The sequence below is a fragment of the Budorcas taxicolor genome, chromosome X (genome assembly GCF_023091745.1).
Source record: "Budorcas taxicolor isolate Tak-1 chromosome X, Takin1.1, whole genome shotgun sequence".
NCBI classification, from domain to species: Eukaryota; Metazoa; Chordata; class Mammalia; order Artiodactyla; family Bovidae; genus Budorcas; species Budorcas taxicolor.
In genome coordinates, this window is record NC_068935.1 from 86,360,824 (window position 1) to 86,385,371 (window position 24,548).

At 38.3% G+C, this 24,548-nt stretch overlaps 1 protein-coding gene across 1 annotated transcript; it reads right to left on the reverse strand.

Moving 5' to 3' along the window:
• Positions 1 to 1,342: 1,342 nt before the first annotated feature.
• ZNF182 (zinc finger protein 182) lies at positions 1,343 to 24,171 on the reverse strand. Its single transcript, XM_052662702.1, has 4 exons — positions 23,995 to 24,171; positions 8,035 to 8,161; positions 7,629 to 7,721; positions 1,343 to 2,970 (listed from the first exon to the last, which is right to left on the reverse strand). Exons 1-4 carry the CDS (start codon positions 24,169 to 24,171, stop codon positions 1,343 to 1,345), a joined length of 2,025 nt encoding a protein of 674 aa, XP_052518662.1.
• Between the last annotated feature and the right edge of the window lie 377 nt (positions 24,172 to 24,548).

Consider the following 24,548-nt stretch of genomic DNA (forward strand, 5'->3'; position numbering starts at 1 on the left):
TCCACCTTAAGCATATCTATATTTAAATGTTATGAAATCCTGTATCTGGAATCTGACTTCCTTTAAACAGTAACAGAACAAAACATGTTGCTTAAAAGTTATTTTTTGAGAAGCTAGTACATCCACATAGTATAATTTTCAGAAGTTATCTCACTCCCAATTCTTTCCCTCATGCCACCCACTTCCCCATCCCTTTCCCAGAGGTAATCAGGGTTCCCAGCTTCTTGTGTATCTTTCCAGAGATAGTTTATGCATATACACTCAATTATGTATTTACCATTTAGTCTCCTTTTTATATACAAATGGCAGCATAGTATTCTCACTATCCTGCACCTTGCTTTTCTCACCCAATAATGTATGTTGGATATCATCCCACATCACTACACAAATGGTGTCCAAGTTTTATCTTTTTTTTTCTTTTGGTCTACCTGAAAGGTTGCTGTATGAACATTCCAGGATTTCATGAGTCATGTGGAAAGCTTCCAACTTTTTGTTTTCACAAGCAGTACATCACTGAATACCTCTATATGTCTGTCTTTTGGTACATGCATGAGTATATACAGTCCTAGAAGTGGAACTGCTGGCTCAAAAGCCATGTGTGTTTTTGGTTTTGACTCTTTGGAATCATTCCTCCTTGAGTAAGTTTTCCTGGACTTGCTGTTTGCTGGAAGTTCATGTAGGGGAAGAAATGGGGCCATGTTCTAGGCAGATAAGAGCTTTTACAACTGGAATTTTTTTTCCCATTTGGTAGTTCTTTCAGACTTCTCCAGAGTCAGTAAAGAGGGGCCAGCTGTTGGGTTCTTCACAAGAACACTCCCTTCTCTTTCCCTAACCCCTACCAACTGCTCCTCTCACAAGTATAGACTACTTTCTGCAAATATGGCTTGTCTGAGTACTTCCTCGTTGAGGCCCCTGCCTGTCTCTCCTGAGACTTCCATATGGGTTGAGGAAACATCCCACCTGCCCATGCTCTGTTACCACTGTTATGTATCTATATGATCTTGCACTTAGAGTACAGACTAAAACTTGGCGAAGAGTCCTTACCAGTGCTATCCCTTGACCACTCCTCTCTAGCCTTTGAAATCTCCTTGCACTGGTGCTTGATTTCCTCTGCCTCTGGCAGCCCTCTCATCTGTTTTCAGCTATTTCCTAATTTGTCAGATACAAAGTCCTTCCTTTTCTCCTTGTAGCTTCTGGGTGAAGACTGAGATGAAAAGAAAAAAAAAAAAAAAAGGCTGATTTTACTCCTTATATTTAAACCAGCAGTCAGAATATACTTTTTAAATGTTTAATTAAACTGACAAAAATGTCCTTCAATGAACACAAATGCACCATCAACTCTCTAATGTGCAATGAGCTTGGACTTCCAAGAATGGCCTTTCCCATGGGCTTTCTTTCCTGTATGCGTTCTCTGATGTACAATAAGATTTGATTTTTGAGTAAAGGCTTTCCCACATTCTGTACACTTATAGGGTTTCTCTCCAGTATGAGTTCTCTGATGAACAGTGAATGTTGATTTTTCTCTGAAGGCTTTGCCACACTCAGTGCATGCATAGGGTTTCTCTCCTGTGTGTGTTCGCTGATGTATTATGAGCTGTGACTTCTGGCTGAAAGCTTTCCAACATACAGGACATTCATAGGGTTTCTCTCCTGTATGAATTCGCTGATGTATAATGAGCTTCGACTTTTCTCTGAAGGCTTTGCCACATTCATTGCATTTATAAGGTTTTTCTTCTGTATGTGTTCTTTGATGTATAATGAGATAAGATTTCTGGGAAAATGCTTTTTCACATTCATTGCATTCATAGGGCTTCTCTCCTGTATGACCTCTCTGGTGTAGCATGAGATAGGATTTCTGAGAGAATGCTTTCTCACATTCATTACATTCAAAGGGTTTCTCTCCTGAATGAGTTCTTTGATGAACACCAAGGTTTGACTTTTGGGTGAAGGTTTTCCCACACACATCACATTCATAGGGTTTCTCCCCTGTATGAGTTCGCTGATGTACAATGAGGGTTGACTTCTCATTGAAAGACTTCCCACATTCCATACATTTATGAGGTTTCTCTCCCGTATGAGTTCGCTGATGTATAATGAGAGTTGACTTATCACTGAAAGTTTTCTTACACTCATTACATTCATGGGGTTTCTTTCCTGTATGAGTACTATGATGTATAATTAGATCAAGTTTCTGTATGAAAGATTCCCCACATTTGGTGCATTCATAAGTTTTTTCTCCTGTGTGGGTTTTCTGATGGACAATGAGGTTTGACTTCTGAGTGAAGGCTTTTCCACATTCATTACATTCATAAGGTTTCTCTCCTGTATGAGTCCTGTAATGTATAATGACAGTAGATTTTTCTCTGAAAGCTTTTCCACATTCTGGACACTCAAAGGGTCGCTCTCCTGTATGAGTTCTCAGGTGTATAATGAGCTGAGATTTTTGGCTAAAAGCTTTTCCACATTCTGTACATCCAAAGGGTTTCTCTCCTGTATGAGTTCTCCAATGTACAATGAGGTGTGACTTCTTGCTGAAAGTTTTCCTACAGGCAGTACATTCAAACGGTTTCTCTCCATTTTTAATTCTCTGATGTAGACTAAGACCCTTCTTTTGCCTGAGGGTCTTCCCACACTCTTTATATCCATAAGGTTTCACTCTGGGAGTTGTTTTCTCATACTCAGTATGGAAGAATAATTTTGCACATCCATTATCATATTTCTTTCCCACAGAACTTCTACTATATAAGTCTAAATTATCAACCATATTATATCCAAATGATTCATATTTATGGGGCCTTTGTATTGAAGCAAAAAGGTTTGTACTCAGATAAAGTATGTTTCCAAGTTCATTATAGTCAAGGCCACTCTTACTGGTAATTGTTTTCTTGTCAGGGAATCCAACTTGCATCAGATATTTATCTTGGTCATCCTGATGCTGTCTCTCAATCTGTTCATCAACCTGGCAGGCTTCTTCTAGAAAGAAGTACAATAAACCACCTTTATACTTTGACATTATGGAATGGACCGTCTTTAGAAATGTTTTGCCATATGAAAGCTGATACTGATATGTCATTTTATCAGAGTTCCTGGAGAGAGAATCTTGACCATCAAATCCTGTTCTTTTACTTAACTCCCACTTGCTAGCCTTTTTGTTACCAAGAACAATCTTATCCTAACACTTCAGTCTTTTTTACTTCTATTTTTATATCACTCTGGGGACCTTATCACCCTTTATCTTCATTTATCATATGAACTCTTAACTATTCTTGATATACTGTTGCTGTTAAGTCGCTTCAGTTGTGTCCGACTCTGTGCGACCCCACAGACAGCAGCCCACCAGGCTGCCCCGTCCCTGGGATTCTCCAGGCAAGAACACGAGTGGGTTGCCATTTCTTTCTCCAATGCATGAAGGGAAAAGTGAAAGTGAAGTCACTCAGTCATATTCGACTCTTAGCGACCCCATGGACTGCAGCCTACCAGGCTCCTCTGTCCATGGGAGTTTCCAGGCAAGAGTACTGGAGTGGGTTGCCATTGCCTTCTCCTCCTGATATACTACTTGCACCTAGATAGAAATGCAACACTGTGACTCATGGACTCAAATCTTCCAACAATCCTGAAATCCACATTTTCAGTAAAATGTGAGAGAAAGATTCAGAATAATTAACCTTACAAAAACAAAGAAACTTAATGATCTTTGCTGAATTTGGATTTTTTCATTCATCCTAATGATCTTTGCATTCATCCAAGTTTGCATTCACAGTTCTTCAATACCAACTTCTACTTTTGCCTATACTATTTCCACTAAAAACTACATCTATTATTAATCCAAATCCTTCCTCATGTTTCATCACCCACATAGCCCAGTCCTTCATGTTTTGCTATATTCATAATCTAGATTAAACTTTCAAGAAGCAGTTTAGTCTTTTCAAAAAAAGCTTACTCTGATTTTATATAACTTTAACTTTCATTAACTTCTAAAGTAGTCATCTGTACCACTCATTTAGATAGTTGAAAGCACAAAGGCTTGCTTTTAATATATCAATTACAAGATGCATATTACTCCACATTTTAATATCCCTGAATCCAGATTCACCTTACAATCAATGACATGTCATTAATTGGTAGCAAATTTTCTTTCTCAGTGGTGTGTTTTAAAATCAATGGTATCTTGGTCAGTAAATACTTTTTGCACATATATTGAATTTTTATTTTTTGTAGTTTAATTTTCTTTTCACCTTTTCCTAAAATTTTATATGAAAAATTTCAAACATACAGAAGAGTTGAAAGAAGAGTACAGTAACTACTCATATTACCACTTAGATTTAACAGCAACATTTAAGAGTAATACTGGATTTTAAAATGGATCATGCAGCTGTGGCTTCTCTTCCTATGACTTCCTTTCTTTCTTTAGTAAAGCACTAGTTCTTAACTGGGTGGGAACATCATAAAGAAAAGTTTTTACAAAATACATTTGATGGGATCCAAGTTCCACCAAGGATCTGCTGAATCTGGACCTCCTTAGGTGTTAAGAAGCAACACAGCACATGTGGCTAGGGCTGTAAGTTCTCTAGCCCAGGATCAAACCCTGGATCAGACTTTTACATGTTCTGTGACCTTAGGCATATTAGCTAATCTACTTTTATCTTACTTTCACATTTAGAAAACAGGAACTGTAACAGTATCCACCAAAATGTATGTCTACAGGATTAAATTAATTACAATAGGGCATGTATAGCACTTCAAATGTTTACTAGAACAACTACTACTATAATAATAGCTACTACTATTATGTTAAGAATTATTATACTATAAAAAGAAACAAGGACTGTCTCAGGATATTTAATATGTTCTTGAATTAAATGAAAAAAGATGAATAAAAATATGCACAGTAGACTACCATTTTCTATGGAGGAAATAAGTATTAAGTATATATTTAAAACAATATGGGCTCATTCTGTAAAAAACAGTAGGATAAACTTTCAAATTTTAATAAATGGTTACCTATGGGGTAAGGAAAGAGTAGGATGGAGAGGGAAAGAGGTTGGACTTCTTTGAATATACATTGTTTTCTAGATTTGATTTTGGAATCAAGTAAATATTTTACAAATATTTTATATAATCATAAAGCAAAACTGAAAATAAAAGGATTACCTAATAGTAATAAGTATCAACTCATTCTGTATTTCCTAACAACCATGCTAAAAATTCTTGATTCTCAATGGCACCAACATGATGAGCTCAAGTGAATCAACCCACTGTACACATTCAGCAGTCTCAGAATACTAACAATACTACCATCAGATGTAAAATTAATAAATTAAAAAAATTTAAGCTCAGAATTTGATTTGGAAATATACATTTGAATATATGATGTATTTTCTCTTAAAAAATCTTTTGCATAGTTCCTAGCTATGTCAATTTAATAAAAAGCCTAGAAAACAATTCCCTACTATCCAAACTGTGGTCACGAAACATTACCACTAAAAAGAACAAACCAAAGCTCCTTGGAGAAATGGCTGATTTCAGGGCAGGTACAGGAAATACATAATATGAGCCTGGAATATCTTGTAACAACAGAAAGCAAGAAAGCTACCAAAGACTCAGGACCCAACTTAAAGGGGAATCCACTGGCCAGAGATGGAGCAGTTTCATTTATAATAAGGATAAGGCAATGGATCAAAACATAAAAGTGTTTAAATCCATAAGTCCATAAATGATACTCAAAAAAGACATATTAGGCACCTTTGAATGATGCAACAAAACCAACTCATTTTGAAAACTGGTAAATAAATGGAAAAATATATATAACTCATATACAATCAAATACAGTTGACCCTTGAACAACACAGGGGTTGGGGGCACTGACCCTCTGCACAGTTGAAAATCCAATTGTAACTTATTGGCCCTCCATACAGGCAGTTCCTCCTCCAAGTCTGTGGTCCCATATCTGTGGATTCAATCAACCATAGATTGTCTAGCACGGTACTATTAGCACTGAAAAAGGCATAAAAGTGGACCTGCATGCTCCAAACCTATGTTGTTAAAGGGTCAACTGTAACAGATGGAGGGCAATCCCTCTTTATGGAAGTATTCCAGCTAATCAACAAAGAAGGGAAGTCCTTAAAAGTGCCAACTTACAAATGTAGAACGAATGATAGAAAATGCATAGTTTTTCCAACCATCTTAGTAATACAGTAAGCACACTACATATGAACGTTGAAGTTTCGAACTTTCAAAAGATGCAAATGTGCGTTCACATGTCCATTCACGTAAGTCAGAGTAGTACCATATAGCTGATTGTGTTAGTTGGGTACCAAGACTAACTTCGTTGGACTTATGAACAAATTGGACTTACAAATGCACTCTCAGAAAGGAACCTGTTCATATGTACGGGACTTACTGTAATTGATTCAGGCAAGAATCATCAGTGAACATTAAAACCACTGGGTAAAAAATTTTTGAGAAACAGGATGTTCAGAGTTTGGCAGTTCCACAAAATGTTAAACAGTTATCACATAGTCTAACAATTCCACTATGTATGTACTCACAAAAAATGAAAATGTACATTTCAAAACTTCTGCATGAATATTCATAACAGCATTATATTTAATACAGAAAAAGTGAAAATAACCTAAATGCCCATCAACAGATGAATGGATAAACAAAATGTGGAATATCCATATAATGAAATATCATTCCACCATAAAAAGGGATGACACATACTACAATATGAATGAACCTTGAAACATACAAATGAAAGAAACTGGACATAAAATTCCACATTTTGTATGGTTCTATTTATATGAAATGTCCAGAATAGGCAAAATTAGAGATAGAAACTAGATTAGTGCTTGCCAGGGGATGGGGGATGGGGGATGGAGACTGACTGATAAGGGACAGGAGTTTCTTTGAGTGGTGATAATAATGTTCTAGAAATAGATAGTGGAGTTAGATAGAATATTCTGTGAACATACTAAAAATCACTGAGTTTTTGAGTTTCACTTCAAAAGCATGAATTTTATTGTATGTGTATTATATCTTAATAAAGATATTTTTTAAGAGAATCAAGATGCTTTAGGAGACCAAATCTGATAGGAATATCTAAACTGGATAGAATCAGGTAATCCAATCCAGAATTAGACCACTAGTGCCTAGCCTGTGACTAATGTGGGCATGGCTTCTGATGAGCAGTGGGAAATGAGAACAACAGAAGAGGCAGGGCTTGGGGCCAGGGGGCTGGCACTTATAAGACACCTGTATTACAGGGAAATGGGACTGTGCAGAAACTTATGGGTGAGCACCAACTTAAGGAGAGTGGCCTGGTGGGTGTAGAACAGGGGAGAAGGTGTTAGTCTTAGGTGTTGATATCCCTGTCCTCCATAAACCATCCCTGAGATATTCCTGAAAGTCATTTCACAGACCCTCACCCCTGACTTCTGGAGAAGGCAATGGCACCCCACTCCAGTACTCTTGCCTGGAAAATCCCATGGACAGTGGAGCCTGGTAGGCTGCAGTCCATGGGGTCACTAAGAGTCAGACACAACTGAAGCAACTTAGCAGCAGCAGCAGCACCCCTGACTGACAAGCTGGGATCTCCTGCCCCCATAGCCTGGGTCAATGCCACTTACCTGGAAAGCTCCAAATTGGAATTTTTCCTTCTGGCAGGCATTGCTCTTCCACCTCCAATTTGAGGATAAGATCTGGTTTGGTAACATGATACCCTGCTAATGAGAAATGAAAGCAATACCTCCTTGGTCTTCAGAGATTCTGAGAAAAAGGAAGGTGGAGTGTGGGGCAGTACAAGGGATGTATCACTTGACACAATGGTAGTCAAACCAATTCACCTGGGTTTTGAGTTCCCAAACACCTTGTCAGGAAAGCAAAGGAGGAAAAGGAACTCTGATCCTTGGAATTTAATGTCAAACTCTTCTATAGTTCAGAGGCCTAACAAGTTTCCAACTTGAGCAAGGAAAAGGCATTCTGTTGGACAGAGTAATCATAAATAGCAAAATTACCTGAGGAAGCCATTCTTACCTACAGAGACCAGGTTGCTGTAGGTCTCCAGCATCACGTCTCTGTACAGGGTTCTCTGTGGAGGGTTCAGGTACTGCCACTCCTCCTGGGTAAAATCCACAGCCACATCCTCAAATGTCATGAGTCCCTGTAACTGTATATTCTTTTATTTGAAAACGCTGACCACTGAATGATAAGAATGGGATAAATGTAAGGGAACTTCTGTTTGGGTTCCCAGTTCACGATGATGACAATACAGGATGTCTGTCAAGTTATTGACCTACTTGGTGGGGGGAAAAAATCACAAGTCATGGTTGAGAAACTATCATACTAAATAATAGAATATTTAAGACAATGTTGTATTAGGATGGACAAGTAGTCCAGTAGAACTAAAAAGATAATCCAAATGTGTAGGGACACCTGACTAATGATAAAGTTGAAACTGCAAAATAGTGAGGAGGATGGTATTTTCAAATAAATATAGATGGGTTACTGGATATCTATGTGGACCAAAAAAATTATATTTAACCCCTAACTCTCACCATACACAAAAATCAGCTACAGGTAAATTGTAAATCTAACATGAGAGGAAACGCAATGAAGTATCTGGAGAATACTATAGGAAAATGTTTTTGTAAGGTTAGGGTAGGGAAAATCAAAAACAAAGACATGAAAAGCACTACTCATAAAGGAAAAGATATATGTTACAAGATTAAAAATACAGCAGTAAGAGAAGAGGAACTAAAAATAAAGAGCCTCCTGATGAGGGTGAAAGAGGAGAGTGAAAAACCTGGCTTAAAACTCAATGTTCAATAAATGAAGATTATGGCATCCAGTCCTATCACTTCATGGCAAATAGATGGGGAAAAAGTTGGAAACAGTAACAGATTTTATTTTCTTGGGCTCCAAAATCACTGCAGACCATGACTGCAGCCACGAAACTAAAAGAAGCTTGCTCTTTGGAACAAAAGCTATGACAAACCTAGACAGTATATTAAAAAGCAGAGGCATCACTTTGCCAACAAAGATCCATATAGTTCAATCCCTTGTCCAGGAAGATTCCACATGCCACAGGGCAAGTAAGCCTGTGCATCACAACTACAGAGCGCACCTGCTACAACTCCTGAAGCCTGCATACCTAGAGTCCATGCTCTGCAACAAGAGAAGCCACCACAATGAGAATCCCATGCACGGCAACTAGAGAAAGCCCGTGGGTAGCAACAAAGACCCAGCACAGCCACAAAGAAATAAAAATTTTAAAATGCATACCAAAAATCTTAAAAAAAGAATATACAGTACTGTTAGAAAAAATACAGCAGTAAAAAGGTAAGTATAGATGGGGAGATTATCTTTAGCTTTCATAAGTGATAAAGGGTTCTTATCTGGAACATATAAAATAACCCCTACAAATCAAAAGAAACACAAGCAGCACAGAAAAATAGACAAGAGATATGAATACTAAAATGAAAACCATATGGACATATGTTCTGTGAACAGAAAAAAATGTACTTAACCCCATTAGCACTTAGGTAAATGAAAATTTAAGCCCCATTGAGACACCACTTGGCACTCACCAGAAACATTATAATTACATGATTAAAATGCCATAAAACTGTGTGGACATGGGAACTCTCACACACTGTTAACAGGAATATAAAAACTGGTATAACTGCTTGGGAAAACAGTTGCATTGTTTACTAAAGTCAATGACTGCAAATACTATGATCCAGCAACACCTTAGAGAAAATCAGGCACATGTACTCTAGAAAACAAGTACAAGGATGTTCACAGGAGGACTATTTCTAATGCTAAGTTGTGGGGAAAACCCAAATGTCCCTCAGCAATACAATGGGCAAATTGTGGGACAATCTTTCAAAGGAATGCTATGTGGTAACAAAAAGGAATGAACTACAACTGCATATCCAACACAGATGAATGTCACAGATGTACTAATGAGCAAAAGAATCCAAACACAGAAGAGCACATACTGCATGATTCTGTTTATATACAGGAAGAGAACAGGCAGGCCTAATCCATGCTGTTAGAAGTTAGGAAGTGGTTACCTTTGGGGCTGGTATTGATTGGAACAGCATGAAGGGGGATTTGGAGGTCCTGATTATGTCCTAATCTTGACCTTGTTTCCAGGAGTGGCTCCACAGGGTGTTCACTTTGTCATAATTCATCAAGCTGTACACTTAAAAACCATACCTCATGTATGTTATAATTGTATACCTAAAATTATTTTTGACAAATGCAAAGACACTTCAATGGAAAATGGGAGTTCCATTTCAACAAATGGTATTGGAACAACTGACTATCCATATGCAAAAAAAAAAGAACTTCAATCATACCTCCAACATATATAAAAATTAACTCAAAATGGATCACAAACCTAAATGTAAAATCTAAACCCACAAAATTTTTAGAATAAAATATAGGAGAAAATCTTTTTAACCTTAGATTTGCCAAGTATTTCTCTGATGTGACACCAAAACTCAAGACACTGTTAAAAGAATAAAAACCCATGGAATGGGAGAAAATATTTACAAACTGTACATCTGACAAAGAAGCTGTATTGAGAATACATAAGAACTAGAACTCTCAAAACTTAAAGAAAAGCCAAGAGACATACTTTATCAAAGTTAAATGGCAAATAAGCACATACCAAGATGCTCAACATCATTAGCCATGAGGAAACCAAATCAAAACCACAATGAGCTACCACTACATACGTATTAGAATGGGAAAAAACATGACAATGGCAAGTGCTGGTTATGATGTGGAATAAACAAAGTCTCATTTATCATAGATAGAAATGCAAAGTGGCACAGACACTTTGGAAAACAGTTTTCCAGTTTCTTATGAAGTTAAGCATATACTTCCATAGTATCTGCAATCCAACTCACAGGTATATTTACCCAAGTGAAATGAAAACTTATGTAAATCCCAAATCCTGTACATGAACATTTATAAAGCAGCTATATTTGTAATCACCAAAATATGTAAATAACTCAAATGTTATTCAACCTGTGAAGGAATAAACTGTAATACACATAATGTAATCCAACTCGACAATAAAAATGAAAGAACTAATGATACATGCAAAAACATCGGTGAACCTCAAATGTATTATGCTAAGTGAAAGTAGCCAGACTCAAAAAGCTACATACTATATAGTAGTAGTAAGTAGTGTTAGTCACTCAGTCATATCTGACTCTTTGTGACCTCACGGACTGTAGCCTATGAGGTTCCTCTGTCCACGGGATTCTTCAGGCAAGAATACTGGAGTGGGTTGCCATTCCCTTCTCCATGGGATCTTCCTGACCTGGGGATTGAACCCAGGTCTCCTGCATTGCAGGCAGATTCTTCACCATCTGAGCATACTATATGATTTCATTTCTACAACATGGAAAAGGCAAAACTATAGAGACCAAAAATATATCAATGATTACTAGAGGCCAGGGTGTGGCAAGGAGTGAACTACAAAGGGGGAATATAGTTGACCCTTGAACAACACAGGTTTGAACTACATAGGTCCACTTATATGCAGATTTTTTTCAATTAAATATATTGGCAAATTTTTGGAGATTTGCAACAATTTGAAAAACTCACAGATAAACTGTGTGCCCGAGAAATATAGAAAATATTAAGAAAAAGTCTTGAAAAAATAGTATATATGTAGATACTGTTCTATCCTTGCATAGGCATAAGGAGATTTTTTTTTTTTTTGGCCACACTATGTGGCTTGCAGGATCTTAGTTCCAGGCCATGGAGTTGAACTCTGGGCCCTCAGCAGTGAAAACTCAGAGCCTTAACCAGAAAGACTGATGTAAGGTGCTCTTCTCTGTTTCGCCTAACTCAGAACTCAGGCCAAAAAGCAGTAGGCATTGCTCTAAAAGACTGCAAGGCAAACTAACATCCCACAGATGCCTGGGGCCAAAAATTACAGTCCAGACAGACAACAGACTGCCTAAGGCCTGAGATTCTGTAGGAAGTTGGGATATTCAAAAATACCCACATACAGGGAAAGGTAGAAAACCACATACATGCCCAGGATAGGACTTTGGCTCAAAAAAAAAAAAAAAAAAAAGATGTGAGAAGACTAACTGCTCTAATTCTTCATGAGCATAGAAAAATGAAAAGCTTCCAAATTCTTACAGGAATTGAATGTAAAATTGACACATAAACTTATTTAAGATTGTACGAAATAGGAAAATGCAGACTAATCTCACTTATGAACAACAGTGCAAAAATCCTAAATAAAATACAGTTGATCCTTGAACAACTGAGGGTTAATCCCCGTATAACTTATATTGGCCCTCCATATCAGAGGTTCTTCCACATCTATGGATTCAACCAAGTCCACAGGACTGTGTAGTACTGTAGTACTCACTATTGAAAAAATCCACATGTAAATGGACCTGAACAGTTCAAACTCACCTTGTTCAAAAGTCAGCTGCATAAGCAAACAATAGACCCACATTAAGACAATAATACATCATGACCAATGAAGATTTATTCCAGCCATACGATGATAGTTCAATATTAGAATATTCATTAACATAAATCACCATTAAACAGACCTAAAGAAAAAACTTATATGAATATAACTAATATAAGAAATGCTAATACAAAAATATTGAAACAGAATTCAATACCCAATCCTGATCAATGAAAACTACAGATTAGAATAAATGATAATTTCCTTAAAATAACCAAAGATAGATAAATACTGGTAAATAAGATAGGAAGGAGGGAAGGAATGAAGGAAAGATTAGAATTGAAGGTAGGAATGGAAGGAAGAAGGAAAGGAAGGAAGGAAAGGCAAACTGGAATGGAAGAAAAGAACGGATGGACAGAGGGATGGACTGGACTGGAAGGAAGGACCGAATGTATGTTTTGCATAGGGGCCTTGGATCACCATGGATAATGTAATGATGTGATTTAGGGTTGGGGCTGGCTATACCAGAAAGATCAACCACATGATTTAGGGTAGGGGCTTTGGGTCACTCTCAGAGGGGCTGGACAGAGAGAGCAACCACATAGACAATCACGCCTATAAAAGTGGAAGTGAAAGTGAAGTCGCTCAGTCGTGTCTGACTCTTTGCGACCCCATGGACAGTAGCCTGCACCAGGCTCTTCTGTCCATGGGAATTTCTAGGCAAGAGTACTGGAGTGGGTTGCCATTTCCTTCTCCAGGGAATCTTCCTGACCCAGGGATCGAACCCAGGTCTCCTGCATTGTAGACAAGACGCTTTACCGTCTGAGCCACCAGGGAAGTCTATAAAATGAAGCCCTAATTAAAAACTCTGAATACTGAAGCTCACCAGAGCATCTCTGGTTGACAGAATTCCATGTGTACTACCACACATCATACCAATTACACAAAGTCATGCATCTTGACCTCATGGGGACAGAAAAATGGAAGCTCCATGTTTGGTACTTTCTGGGGATCTGCCCTATATACTTCTCTCTTTGGTAGGTTCCAATCTGTGTCCTCTCCCTGTAACAAGCCATAGCTATGAGTATTACTGCTTTCAGTGAGTTCTCTGACTTCCTCCAATGAACTGTCAAACCTAAAAGTGACCTTGGGGACCCCCAAACTTGCAAGTGGTGTTCAGAAGTGAGGGTGGTCTCTTATCAGGACAGTTTTCTCTAACTTCAGAGTTGTCAAACTCTTCATAGATAGAATGACACAAAGTCACAAAGATGCAGTTATCCCTAAGTTAATTTATAAATGTAATGAGATCCCAATTTAAAACACAAGCTTCTTAATGGTACTAAACAAGGTAGTACTAAAGATCATATCAAAAAATAAATATGCAAGAATAGCTAGAAAATTTCTGGAAAAGAAAAACTGTCTAGGGAGGAAGCAGCCCTACCAGATACCAAAACATATTTTGATACAGGCATTCTATCAAAGCACAGGGTTCAAAAGACCCACTTTTTAATAAATGGTGCTGAGTTAACTCAAAAGCCATTTTGGAAAGACTAGATTGGATCTCATTGCATAAGGTATAAACACCAAATGGATCAGAGGCCTAAATGTAAAAAAAAAAAAAAGAAACTACACAAAGTACTAGAAGAAAGCATGGGTGAATGTCCATATAACCTGGATGTTGTTGTTGTTGTTTACTCACTCAGTGGTGTCTGACTCTGCAACCCCATGGACTGTAGCCCGCCAGGCTCCTCTGTCCATGGGGATTTCCAGGCAAGGATACTGAAGTGGGTTGCCATTTCCTTCTCCAGGGGATCAAACCCACATCTCCTGCAAGTCTCCTGCACTGCAGGAGGATTCTTTACTGCTGAGCCACCAGGGGCAGGGAAAAACTTTCTAAATATGAATAAAAATCCAGATATAATAAAAGATTAATAAACATAACCACAAAATACAATATAAAAACACTTTGGTAAGTCCAAGGACAAAGCAGGGGTGAAATATGTTGCAACATATATCACAAATAAAGACTGGTATAACATATATCACAGATAAAGATTAATATCCTTAACATATAAAGAACTCTTGAAAATGAAGGGGGAAAAAAGGACAAATACCTGACAGAAAATCAGGCAAAAAATGTAAGACAATTAACAAGAGAAATAAAAATATCTCTTAAATATATGAAATTATATTCAACTTTACTCATAATAACAGAAATGGCAATTAAAACTAAATAGGGATACCATTTCTTATCTAGCAGATTGGAAAAAGTTTAAAAGCCAGACAACATACTCTATTGGTATAGTCACAGAGAAACAAGGCACTATCATACATTGTTGGTAGGAATATAAAACAGTATAACTCATATAGAAGGGAATTTAGCAATATGTAATCAACTGTATTTACCCTCTGATCAGCAATGCCACCTGTAGAAATTTATATAGAAGATATACCTGAATGAAAAGGAAATAATTTATGCACAATACATTTCATTTCAGCATTATTCTTTTCAAAATTTTATTTATTTACTTGGCTGTGCCAGGTCTTAGTTGTGGCATGTGGGATCTAGTTCCCTGACCATGGATCAATCCAGGGCCCGCTGCACTGAGAGTGCAGAATCTTAGCCACTGGATCACTGGGGAAGTCCCCAGCATTATTCTTAATTGCAAAATGCTGGAAACAACCAAAAGTCACACATACATAGGAGAATGACTGAACAAACTGGTGCATCCACCAATGGAATACTATGCAGCCGAAGAAATGAATGAAACAGAAATATAACAATCCTAAAGTTCATATAAAAGTCACAAAAGACCTGAATAGATAAAGCAATCTTGAGAAAGAACAACAAAGCTGCAGGAACCACACTCCGTAATTACAAATAAACTGTATTCAAAGCTATAGTAATCAAAATAGCTTGAGTTGATTGAATCAAAACAGTAATCAGAATACTTGCATAAAAACAGACACACAGATCAATGGAACAGAAGGCCCAGAAATAAACCCATGCATATATGGTCAATTAACTTATGACAAAGGAGCCAAGAATATGCAATGTGGAAAAGATAGCCTCTTCAATAAATTCTAAAATAAATTCTGTTGGGAAAATTGGACAGCTACATGCAAAAGAATGAAACTGGAACACTATCTTATACTACATGCAAAAATTAACTCAAAATGGTTTAAAGACTTGAATATGGGACCCAAACCCATAAAATTCCTAGAATAAAACATAGGTGGTAAGCTCCTTGACATCAGTTTCAGCAATGATTATTTTGGTTAATAAAAAAATCATTGGTTTAATGATTAACACCAAAAAGCAAAGGCAGTAAAAGCAAAATTCAACAAACAGGACTACATAAAAATAAAGCACTTCCATACAGCAAAGGAATCCATCAAGAACATGAAAAAACCACCTACCAAACGGGAAAAAACATCTGCAAATCATATAAATTATAAGAGGTTAATATCAAAAATATATAAAGAACTCACAACTCAGTATCAAAAATAAACCCAGTATCAAAAAAAAAAACAATTAAAAAATAAGCGGGGACTTTTCCCTGGTGGTCCAGTGGTTAAGTCTGCCTGCCAATGCAGGGAACATGTGTTCAATTCTGGTCTGGGAAGATTCCACATGCTGTGGAGCAACTAAGCCCATGCACCACAATTACTGAACCCTTGCTCTAAAGCCCCTGCTCTACAACAAGAAAAGGCACTGAAATGAGAAGCCCATGCATCACAACTAGACAGTGGCCCTCATTTGCCAAAACTGGAGAAAGCCCGGGTGCAGCAATGAAGACGCAGTCATAAATATATTTTTAAATCAAAACAAAAATAAGCAGAGGATCTGAAGAGACATTTTTCCAAAGAATACATTCAGATGGCCAACAGGCACATGAAAAAATGCTCAACATCACTAATCATCAGAGAAATGCAAATCAAAACCACAATAAGCTATCACTTCACACCTGTCAGAATAACTATTATCTAAAAGATAAGCAATAGCAAGTGTTGGCAAGGATGTGGAGAAAAGGGAATCCTTATGCAGTGTTAGTGAGAATGTAAATTGGTGCTGCCATTATGTAAAATAGTATGGGGATCCCTCAAAAAATTAAAAATAGAATTATCATATGATCCATCCATTCCTTTCCTGGCTATTTATTCAAAGGAAACAAAAACGCTGACTGGAGAAGATGTATGTACCTCCGTGTTCACAGTAGCATTATTTACAATAACCAAGACATGGACTTTACCTGAGTGTCCACTGAAGGATGAACAGATATAGAAAAATGTGATAGACACACATACACAAATGGAATGTTATTCAGCCATAAAAAAGAAGGAGCTCTTGCCATTTGTGACAACATGGATGGATCTTTAGGGCATTATACTAAGTGAAATAAGTCAGAGAAAGTTAATACCATATGATCTCACTTGTATGTGGAATCCAACCAACAAAAGAACCCTTATAGACACAAAAAACAGATTGGTAGTTGCAAGACGCAGGTGGTGATGGGTGGGGATAGACAAAATTGGTAAAGGTGGTCAAAAGGTACAAACTTCCAGTTATAAAATATCTGTAAGTAAGTCCTGGGGATGTAATGCACAACATGATGACTACAGTTAATAATACTGTATTGTATATTTAAAAGTTGCTAACAGAAGAAATCTTGAAAGTTTTCATCATAAGAAAAAAATGAGTAACCATGGTGATGACTGTTAACTGACTTACTGTGGTGATCATTTTGGAATATACACAAGTACTGAATCATTATGTTGTACATCTGAAACTAATGTATATGTCAATCATATCTCAATTAAAATGAATGAGGACAATATTTGTAAACATACATGCAGCAACTTTCAGGATATATTGTTAAGGGAAAAAAGCAAAGTGCAAAAGAGTCTATAAATAAAGTATACTACCTTTTTGAGTAATATGAAAGGGGAAATCATCACATGAGTACATCATGCAAAATGCCAGGTTGGATGAAGCACAAGCTGGAATCAAGATTGCTGAGAGAAATATCAATAACCTCAGATATGCAGATGACACCACCCTTACAGCAGAAAGTGAAGAAGAACTGAAGAACCTCTTGATGAAAGTGAAAGAGGAGAGTGAAAAAGTTGGCTTACAACTCAACATTCAGAAAATGAAGATCTTGGCATCTGGTCCAATCACTTCATGGCAAATAGATGGGGAAACAGTGATATACTTTATTGGGGGGGCCTCCAAAATCACAGCAGATGGTGACTGCAGCCATGAAATTAAAAGATACTTGCTCCTTGGAAGAAAAGCTATGATCAACCTAGACAGCATATTAAAAAGCAGAGACATTACTTTGCCAACAAAGCTCCATCTAGTCAAGGCTATGGTTTTTCCAGTAGTCATGTATGGATGTGAGAGTTGGACTATAAAGAAAGCTGAGCACCTAAGAATTGAGACTTTTTTGAACTGTGGTGTTGGAGAAGACTCTTGAGAGTCCCTTGGACGGCAAGGAGATCCAACAGTCCATCCTAAAGGAAATCAATCCTGAATGTTCCCTGGAAGGACTGATGCTGAAGCTGAAACTCCAATACTTTGGCTCCTGATGCAAAGAACTGACTCACTAAAAAACCCTGATGCTGGGAAAGAATGAAGGCGGGAGGAGAAGGGGACGACAGAGAATGAGATGGTTGGATGGCATCACTGAATCGATGGACATAAGTGTGAGTAAGCTCCAGGAGTTGGTGATAGACAGGGAAGCCTGACATGCTACAGTCCATGGGGTCGCAAACAGTCAGACCCAACTGAGGGACTGAACTGAACTGAAAGGGGAAATTTTTAAAATATACCTTTATCTGCTTCCTTTAAAAAGAAATATTATAAGCATAAATCAGAAACTAACAAGACTGGTTATCTCCAAGGTAGAATGAGAATTAGGAATTAGGTACAGGAAGAGGTGACAATTCTATGTATATATTTCTGTCTTCAAATCATATTAACATTTTATATATAGTATAAAGGATAAAGTTAAATCAACAAAGATGGAAAAAAATAAAATCAAAATGGAATACAAACAGAAAAAATGAACCTAACTGTATACCAAATAAATAAGATAACCACACTATATAGGAAAAAAATCAAAAGGAAAAATTAATTCATGTAACTTCTAAACAGAGTACTTTGATTACATATCCTCAGTATAAAAGGCATGCAAACAATTCGTGTACTGTACTCAATAGGTTGATTTTTCACAGGTGTGTAGGAATTCTGAGCCTATCTTCTGTATATTGTAAGACTAAGAAAATGAATCAATATATTGATGTTAGGAGCCAGTGCTCTCACTGTTGGTGAAGGGAGATGCAAATATGGAGTAAGAGAGGTCTAGGAAGATTCCTGGGATATTGCATAAATTCAAGCTGTGCATGTATGTATGTGTGTGTATACACAGACATACAGAGACACAATTCACTGAAAAGACCTAGAAGTAATGATGCCCCAAAAGCAATGAGCACAACTACCATCCAGATTTTGATTTCTATATATAATTATTTACTAACAGGAACCAGTGCTGCTTGGAGAAATGGCTGATTCTAGGCCTGGGGTAGGAAAAGTAAAAAATGGAAGCTGGAACAGCTTATTATGTCGGCACTAAGGTAGTGCTCAGGAAAGTATCAGAATGTGACAAAAGGACACAAAAGCCAGCTAGGGGACCCCCCTGGATAACTCAGGGGCAAGTGAGCAGCAAAATAAATAATGACAATTATAACAGATTATAATCTACTGAAAAGTTAAAATCCATAAAAATTAAAATTCTGTATTAATGATATAAATAAAGGAGAGGGAGCCCCACCTCCTAACACCATCACTGACCTTGGGCATTAGGATTCCAACATGTGAAGTTTGGGGGCACACAAACATCCAGACCATAGCAAAGGTCAACAAACAAAAATCAATCATATTTCTATATACTAGCAATGAATACTTGAAACTGAACTTTTAAAAACAAAACCATTTACAGAGGCTTAAAAAATGAAGCATGCCATATTGTTGTGGAATGAACTGTGCCCCCCCCTAAAATTCTTAAGCTGAATGCCCAAACCCCCAGTGTGACTGTATTTGGAGAGAGGGTCTTTAAGAAGGTAATTAAGGTTAAATGAGGTCATAAGAGTGGGACCTGATCCAACAGGATTGGTGTCCTAAAAATAGGAAGAAACACCAGAGCTTCCTCTCACTCTGCAGATGCACAAAGGAAAGATTATGTGAGGACAGTGAGAAGGCAGCTGGCTATAACCCAGGAAGAATGTCCTCACCAAAACCAACTCTGATCTGGGACTTATAGCCTCCAGAACTGTGAAAAAATAAATTTCTGTTGTTTAAGCCACCAAGTCTGTGGCATTCTATGACAGCCTGAGCAGACTGATACACATATACAGAATCTGTATGTTGAAAATTATAAAATGTTGATGGAGTCAGTAAATGAAGATCTAAATAAATAAATGGAGAGGTAAATAAATACTGTGTTCATGGACTGGAAGACGCAACATAATAAAGACGTCAAGTCTCCCCAAACTGATCTACAGGTTTAACTCAATTCCTATCAGAATCCCAGCAAGATCATTTTTAGACATGTAAACAAGATTATTCTAAAATGTACATATAAAGACAAAGGCACAAGAATAGCCAAAAAATGTTGAAAAGGTAGAATAAAGTTGGAGAAACCATACTACTTGATTTCAAGACCTATCATAAAGCTGCAGTAATGAAGACAGTGTGGTACTGGCGGAGGATTAGATACACAGATCAATAGAACAGGCAGTCCAGAGATGGATCCCACAAATATGGCCAACTGATTTTTGACAAAACCATAAAATCAATTCAATGGAGAAAAGATGGTCCTTTCAACAAATAGGGGTTAGAACAAATAGAAATCCATTTGCAAAATTATGAACCATGACCTAATCCTTACACCTTACATAAAAATTAACACAAAATGGATCTTGAGTCTAAATCTTGAGTAAACCTAAAATTATAAACATTATAGGAGAAAATCTTCATGACCTAATGTGATATTGTGACTCATAATAAGAAATTAATTTTTGGTCTTAGCTCCCAAATTCTGGCAGAAAGAGCTCCTGAAACCCTTGGAGTATCTCAAGCAAGGAAAGCAATAAAAGTGTCTTTTGATATATTAATGAGATGACTTTAGGACCCCACCTAAGGAGGGGGAGCTGGTGGCCAGCCACGTGATTAAAGGACTGGAAGTTTTACTCCCACCCCCTAACCTTGGGGATGGGGAGAGGGACTGGAGTTTAAATCAAAAGTTAATTGCTAAATAAATAACAACAACAAAGCCAATGGCCAATGAGTTAACCAATCATGCCTATGTAAAGAATTCAGTTCAGTTGCTCAGTTGTGTCCAACTCTTTGTGACTCCATGGACTGCAGCACGCCAGGCTTCCCTGTCTGCATAAAAATCCAAAAGGACTGGATTCAGAGAGCTTCTGAATTGTAAACACATGGAGGTACTAGGAGAGTGGCACACCTGGACCTGGAGGTGTGGAAGCTCTTCCCCATATACTTTGCCTTTACATATATCTTCCATCTGCAAGTTCATCTGTATACTTTAATATATCCTTTAATAAACTGGGAAACATGTTTCCCTGAGTTCTGTGAGCCACTGTAGCATATGAATCTAACTCGAAGAGGGGGTCACTGGAAGCTCTGATCAATAGCTGGCTGCACAGAAGCACAGGTGATAAGCACTGGGCTTTTGACCAGCATCTTAAGTTGGGAGGTGGGGCAGTCTTGTGGAACTGAGCCCTTAACCTATAGAATCTGACACTATCTCCAGGTGGACAGTGTCAGTATTAAGTTGTAGAACACCCAGCTGGTGTCACAGAGATTTGCTTGTTGTGGGGGGAAACCGCCACACATTTGGTGACCAGAAATATCAGAAGTGTTATTTGTGAGAGTAAAGGAAAATTTATGGGAGTGACACAGTAGGAAAGAACTGGGCTTTTCTCTACACAGGAGATACAAGACTAGAGTTTTTCCACCTTAATTGAGGCAAAGAGTTCTTAGACCTGACACTGTTAGGGGAAGCACACTGACTGAAACCGCCCACCTTGGCCAGGCACCATAGTAACCATTTGCATGAGCTGTTTTACAACAGAAGGTCCTGCTAAGGAACACGGAACTAATAAGCCACCACCAACCAGAAGAGTTCGGGAAAGGTCAAAAGGAGACACCACATGTCCGACCACCTCCCAGAATCCTTCTCTCTGGCACACATCTTGGCTGAACAAGGCGTGCATCACCAGAAAGGACTCTGAGTCAGAATGATTGGCTAAAGACAACCCGGAAACCATAAAATCCCATCACCATAAAACCTGAGACTGCAAGCCATGTGGCAGAGCTATTCTCCTGGGTTCCCTTACCCTACTGCTCTCCACCCGGGTGCCCTTTCCCAGTAAAATCTCTTGCTTTGTCAGCACATGTATCTCCTTGGACAATTCATTTCCGAGTTTTAGACAAGAGCCCAGTTTCGGGCCCTGGAAGGGGTCCCCCTTCCTGCAACAACACCAAAAGCACAACCCATAAAGGAAATAGTTTATAAAATGGACATTTTCAAAATTAAAAATTCTTGCTCTGTGAACAACATGATTAAAAGACAAGCCACACACTTGGAGAAAATATTTACAAACCATATATCTGACAAAGGACTTGTACACAGAATATAAAAAGAACTCTCAAAACTCAATCGTGAGAAAAACAATCCAATTTAAAAATGGGCAGAAGACTTGATCAGACACTTCACCAAAGAGGATATGCAAAAAGTAAATAAGCCTATATAAAGATATTCAACATCACTGGCCATTAGAGAAATGCAGATTATTCTGTGATTGAAGACAACTCCACCACCCAAAGGAAGATTCAGCAAATAAATGACTTGAAAGGCAATTGCAGGAAACTTTTACTTCCCTTAGGACTTGATGTGTTCTCTTGGAAGAGTAAATGGAGCCAGATTTCCTCTGGCTGCCAGAGGCTCAAAGAGAAATTTGCAACTCAACTAATATTGTAATGTGTAACTGTCTGTTACACCCTAAGTCATGTGTCTACATTTTAATTTGGCCTTTGCTGTCTCTCATTTTCCCTGATATTAACACTTATTTATAAATAATCTATTTTATGTTTCAGATTCCAACATTGCTGAACACATCCATAGTAAAATAAAAGGAAGAGACAACATCCTTACCTGGGGTTCGGCCATTCCCTCCTCTTCTTGGGAAAAAATAAGAGATGTGTGAAGACTGAGCTAGAAGAGTGGAGAAGTGTAGAGCATATGAGAGACCCCATCAGGCTTCCAATGCCCAGAAATATCTGCCTAGAAATCCCCTCACACCAGCTGGGCACATGGCTGCTCTGTGGAAGTTTGGGAAACCATGTGGTTTTAACAACCACTTGTGTATTCTTGAGTCTTTTTTCATGCAAAAACAAAAGTTTTCTTCTGTATATATACTTGTGTACTGACTCAGAAATTGTATTTCTAGGTATTTTCCTTAATGAAATAAATAATGGATCACAATTTCTCCTTAAGTAGCTTCATCTCAGCATTGACTTTTAACAATGCCAAACTTATGATCCATAATAAGGGATTAAATTCTATGTAGCCATTAAAATAATCTTGTATGGAACTGTACACTTATTATGTTTGTTTTTCTGTACGTTTCTAAATTACAAGTATTTTAAATGTTACACGATAAATTTTTAAGCTGAATCATAGTAACTTCTAAATGAAAAAAAGCTAAGTTATGAAACTGCAGGAACCCATGCGTTAAATGTTTAAAAATGCATACACCTTATACACACTAAAAAATGTCTAAGAATTACAATATAAATATAGGGGCATAAAATTAGTTCCTTTTTATTCTCCTCTCATTGCTAATCAATCTACAATGCAAATGTTACCTACTTTTAAATCCCAAAAAGAAATTGAACTTTAAAATTATTATTCCCATGCGTTTTAAGCCAGATCCCCCCCAGAATCCACACCACCAGTCCCTGCCCAACCTTCCCAAGCCCCAAACTCTGGGCGAGGCCCTTTATTGGGTGTGTACTCTCTGGTGCCTCTTCTTCCTTCTCTTCACCTCACTGGGGCCGTCTAGCCCAGGAGTCAGAAGGAAGCCCTCGGGTGCAAATTCACTTCAACTGGAGCATTCAAAACAGGCCCCTACCTAGGGGGCTCAGAAAAGGGAATATGGGCAGGAGAGATGGGGGCGCCTAGGCAGAAGCTTGAGGATGCGTATAAACCCTTAGCGCAGGTCACTGTGCTAGAAAATGTGTAAAAATCAACATTTAGTAAGCCCCATTCAACCCTGACTAGCCCCATAACTTTGTCTACAACTGAGCCCACAAACCCTCATTCGCTGACCTCTTGGTCCACCATCACTCACCCCACAACCTCCCACGTCAATGACCCCCCCAAACCCGCTTCATTCGTTCTCCAGAACTCCCCATCACTCAGCCCATCATCCCTACCACTCGCTCCCTCAACCTCTTTCTCGACAACAGATTTTCTGCTCGGTGCAAAGGAGACAGTTACGAGAACTAGCGCCGGAGAAGCACTTCCGCTTTGGGACCAACTCAGGCTCCGCAGCCCAAAGGGCTGCAGCAGCCGGGTGTGCGCACGCTCAGTGGGGCCTTTGAGCCCACGTCCGCCAATAGTCAACATGGGGCCCCCTCCCGCCGGCCGGACGCTAACGCAATGGGGCCACAGCGCAGGCGCAGAAGAAAATGGCCGCTCCGGTGACGTCACTGCTCTGACGGGATGGCCGCGCCTACCGCTTCTCCCTTCTAGGGATGCAGTTGTAGAACAGGTGTTTATGATCTACAGAGGCCGTCATTCCTAAGACTCCAAAGACCGGTTTCCTTATTGCGGGAGGGGAAATGCCCAATTAAGGAAAACGCTAGCAGGCGGGAATTTGATGTCTTGAACCTGGAGGGCAGCATCAGGTGTGCAGATGTAATTGAATAGGAAGTCGGGATGCGTGGCAGAATTGTTCAGCGTGCACAAAGGCTGAGAGTAGGAAAGAGTCACTGGCTCCATCC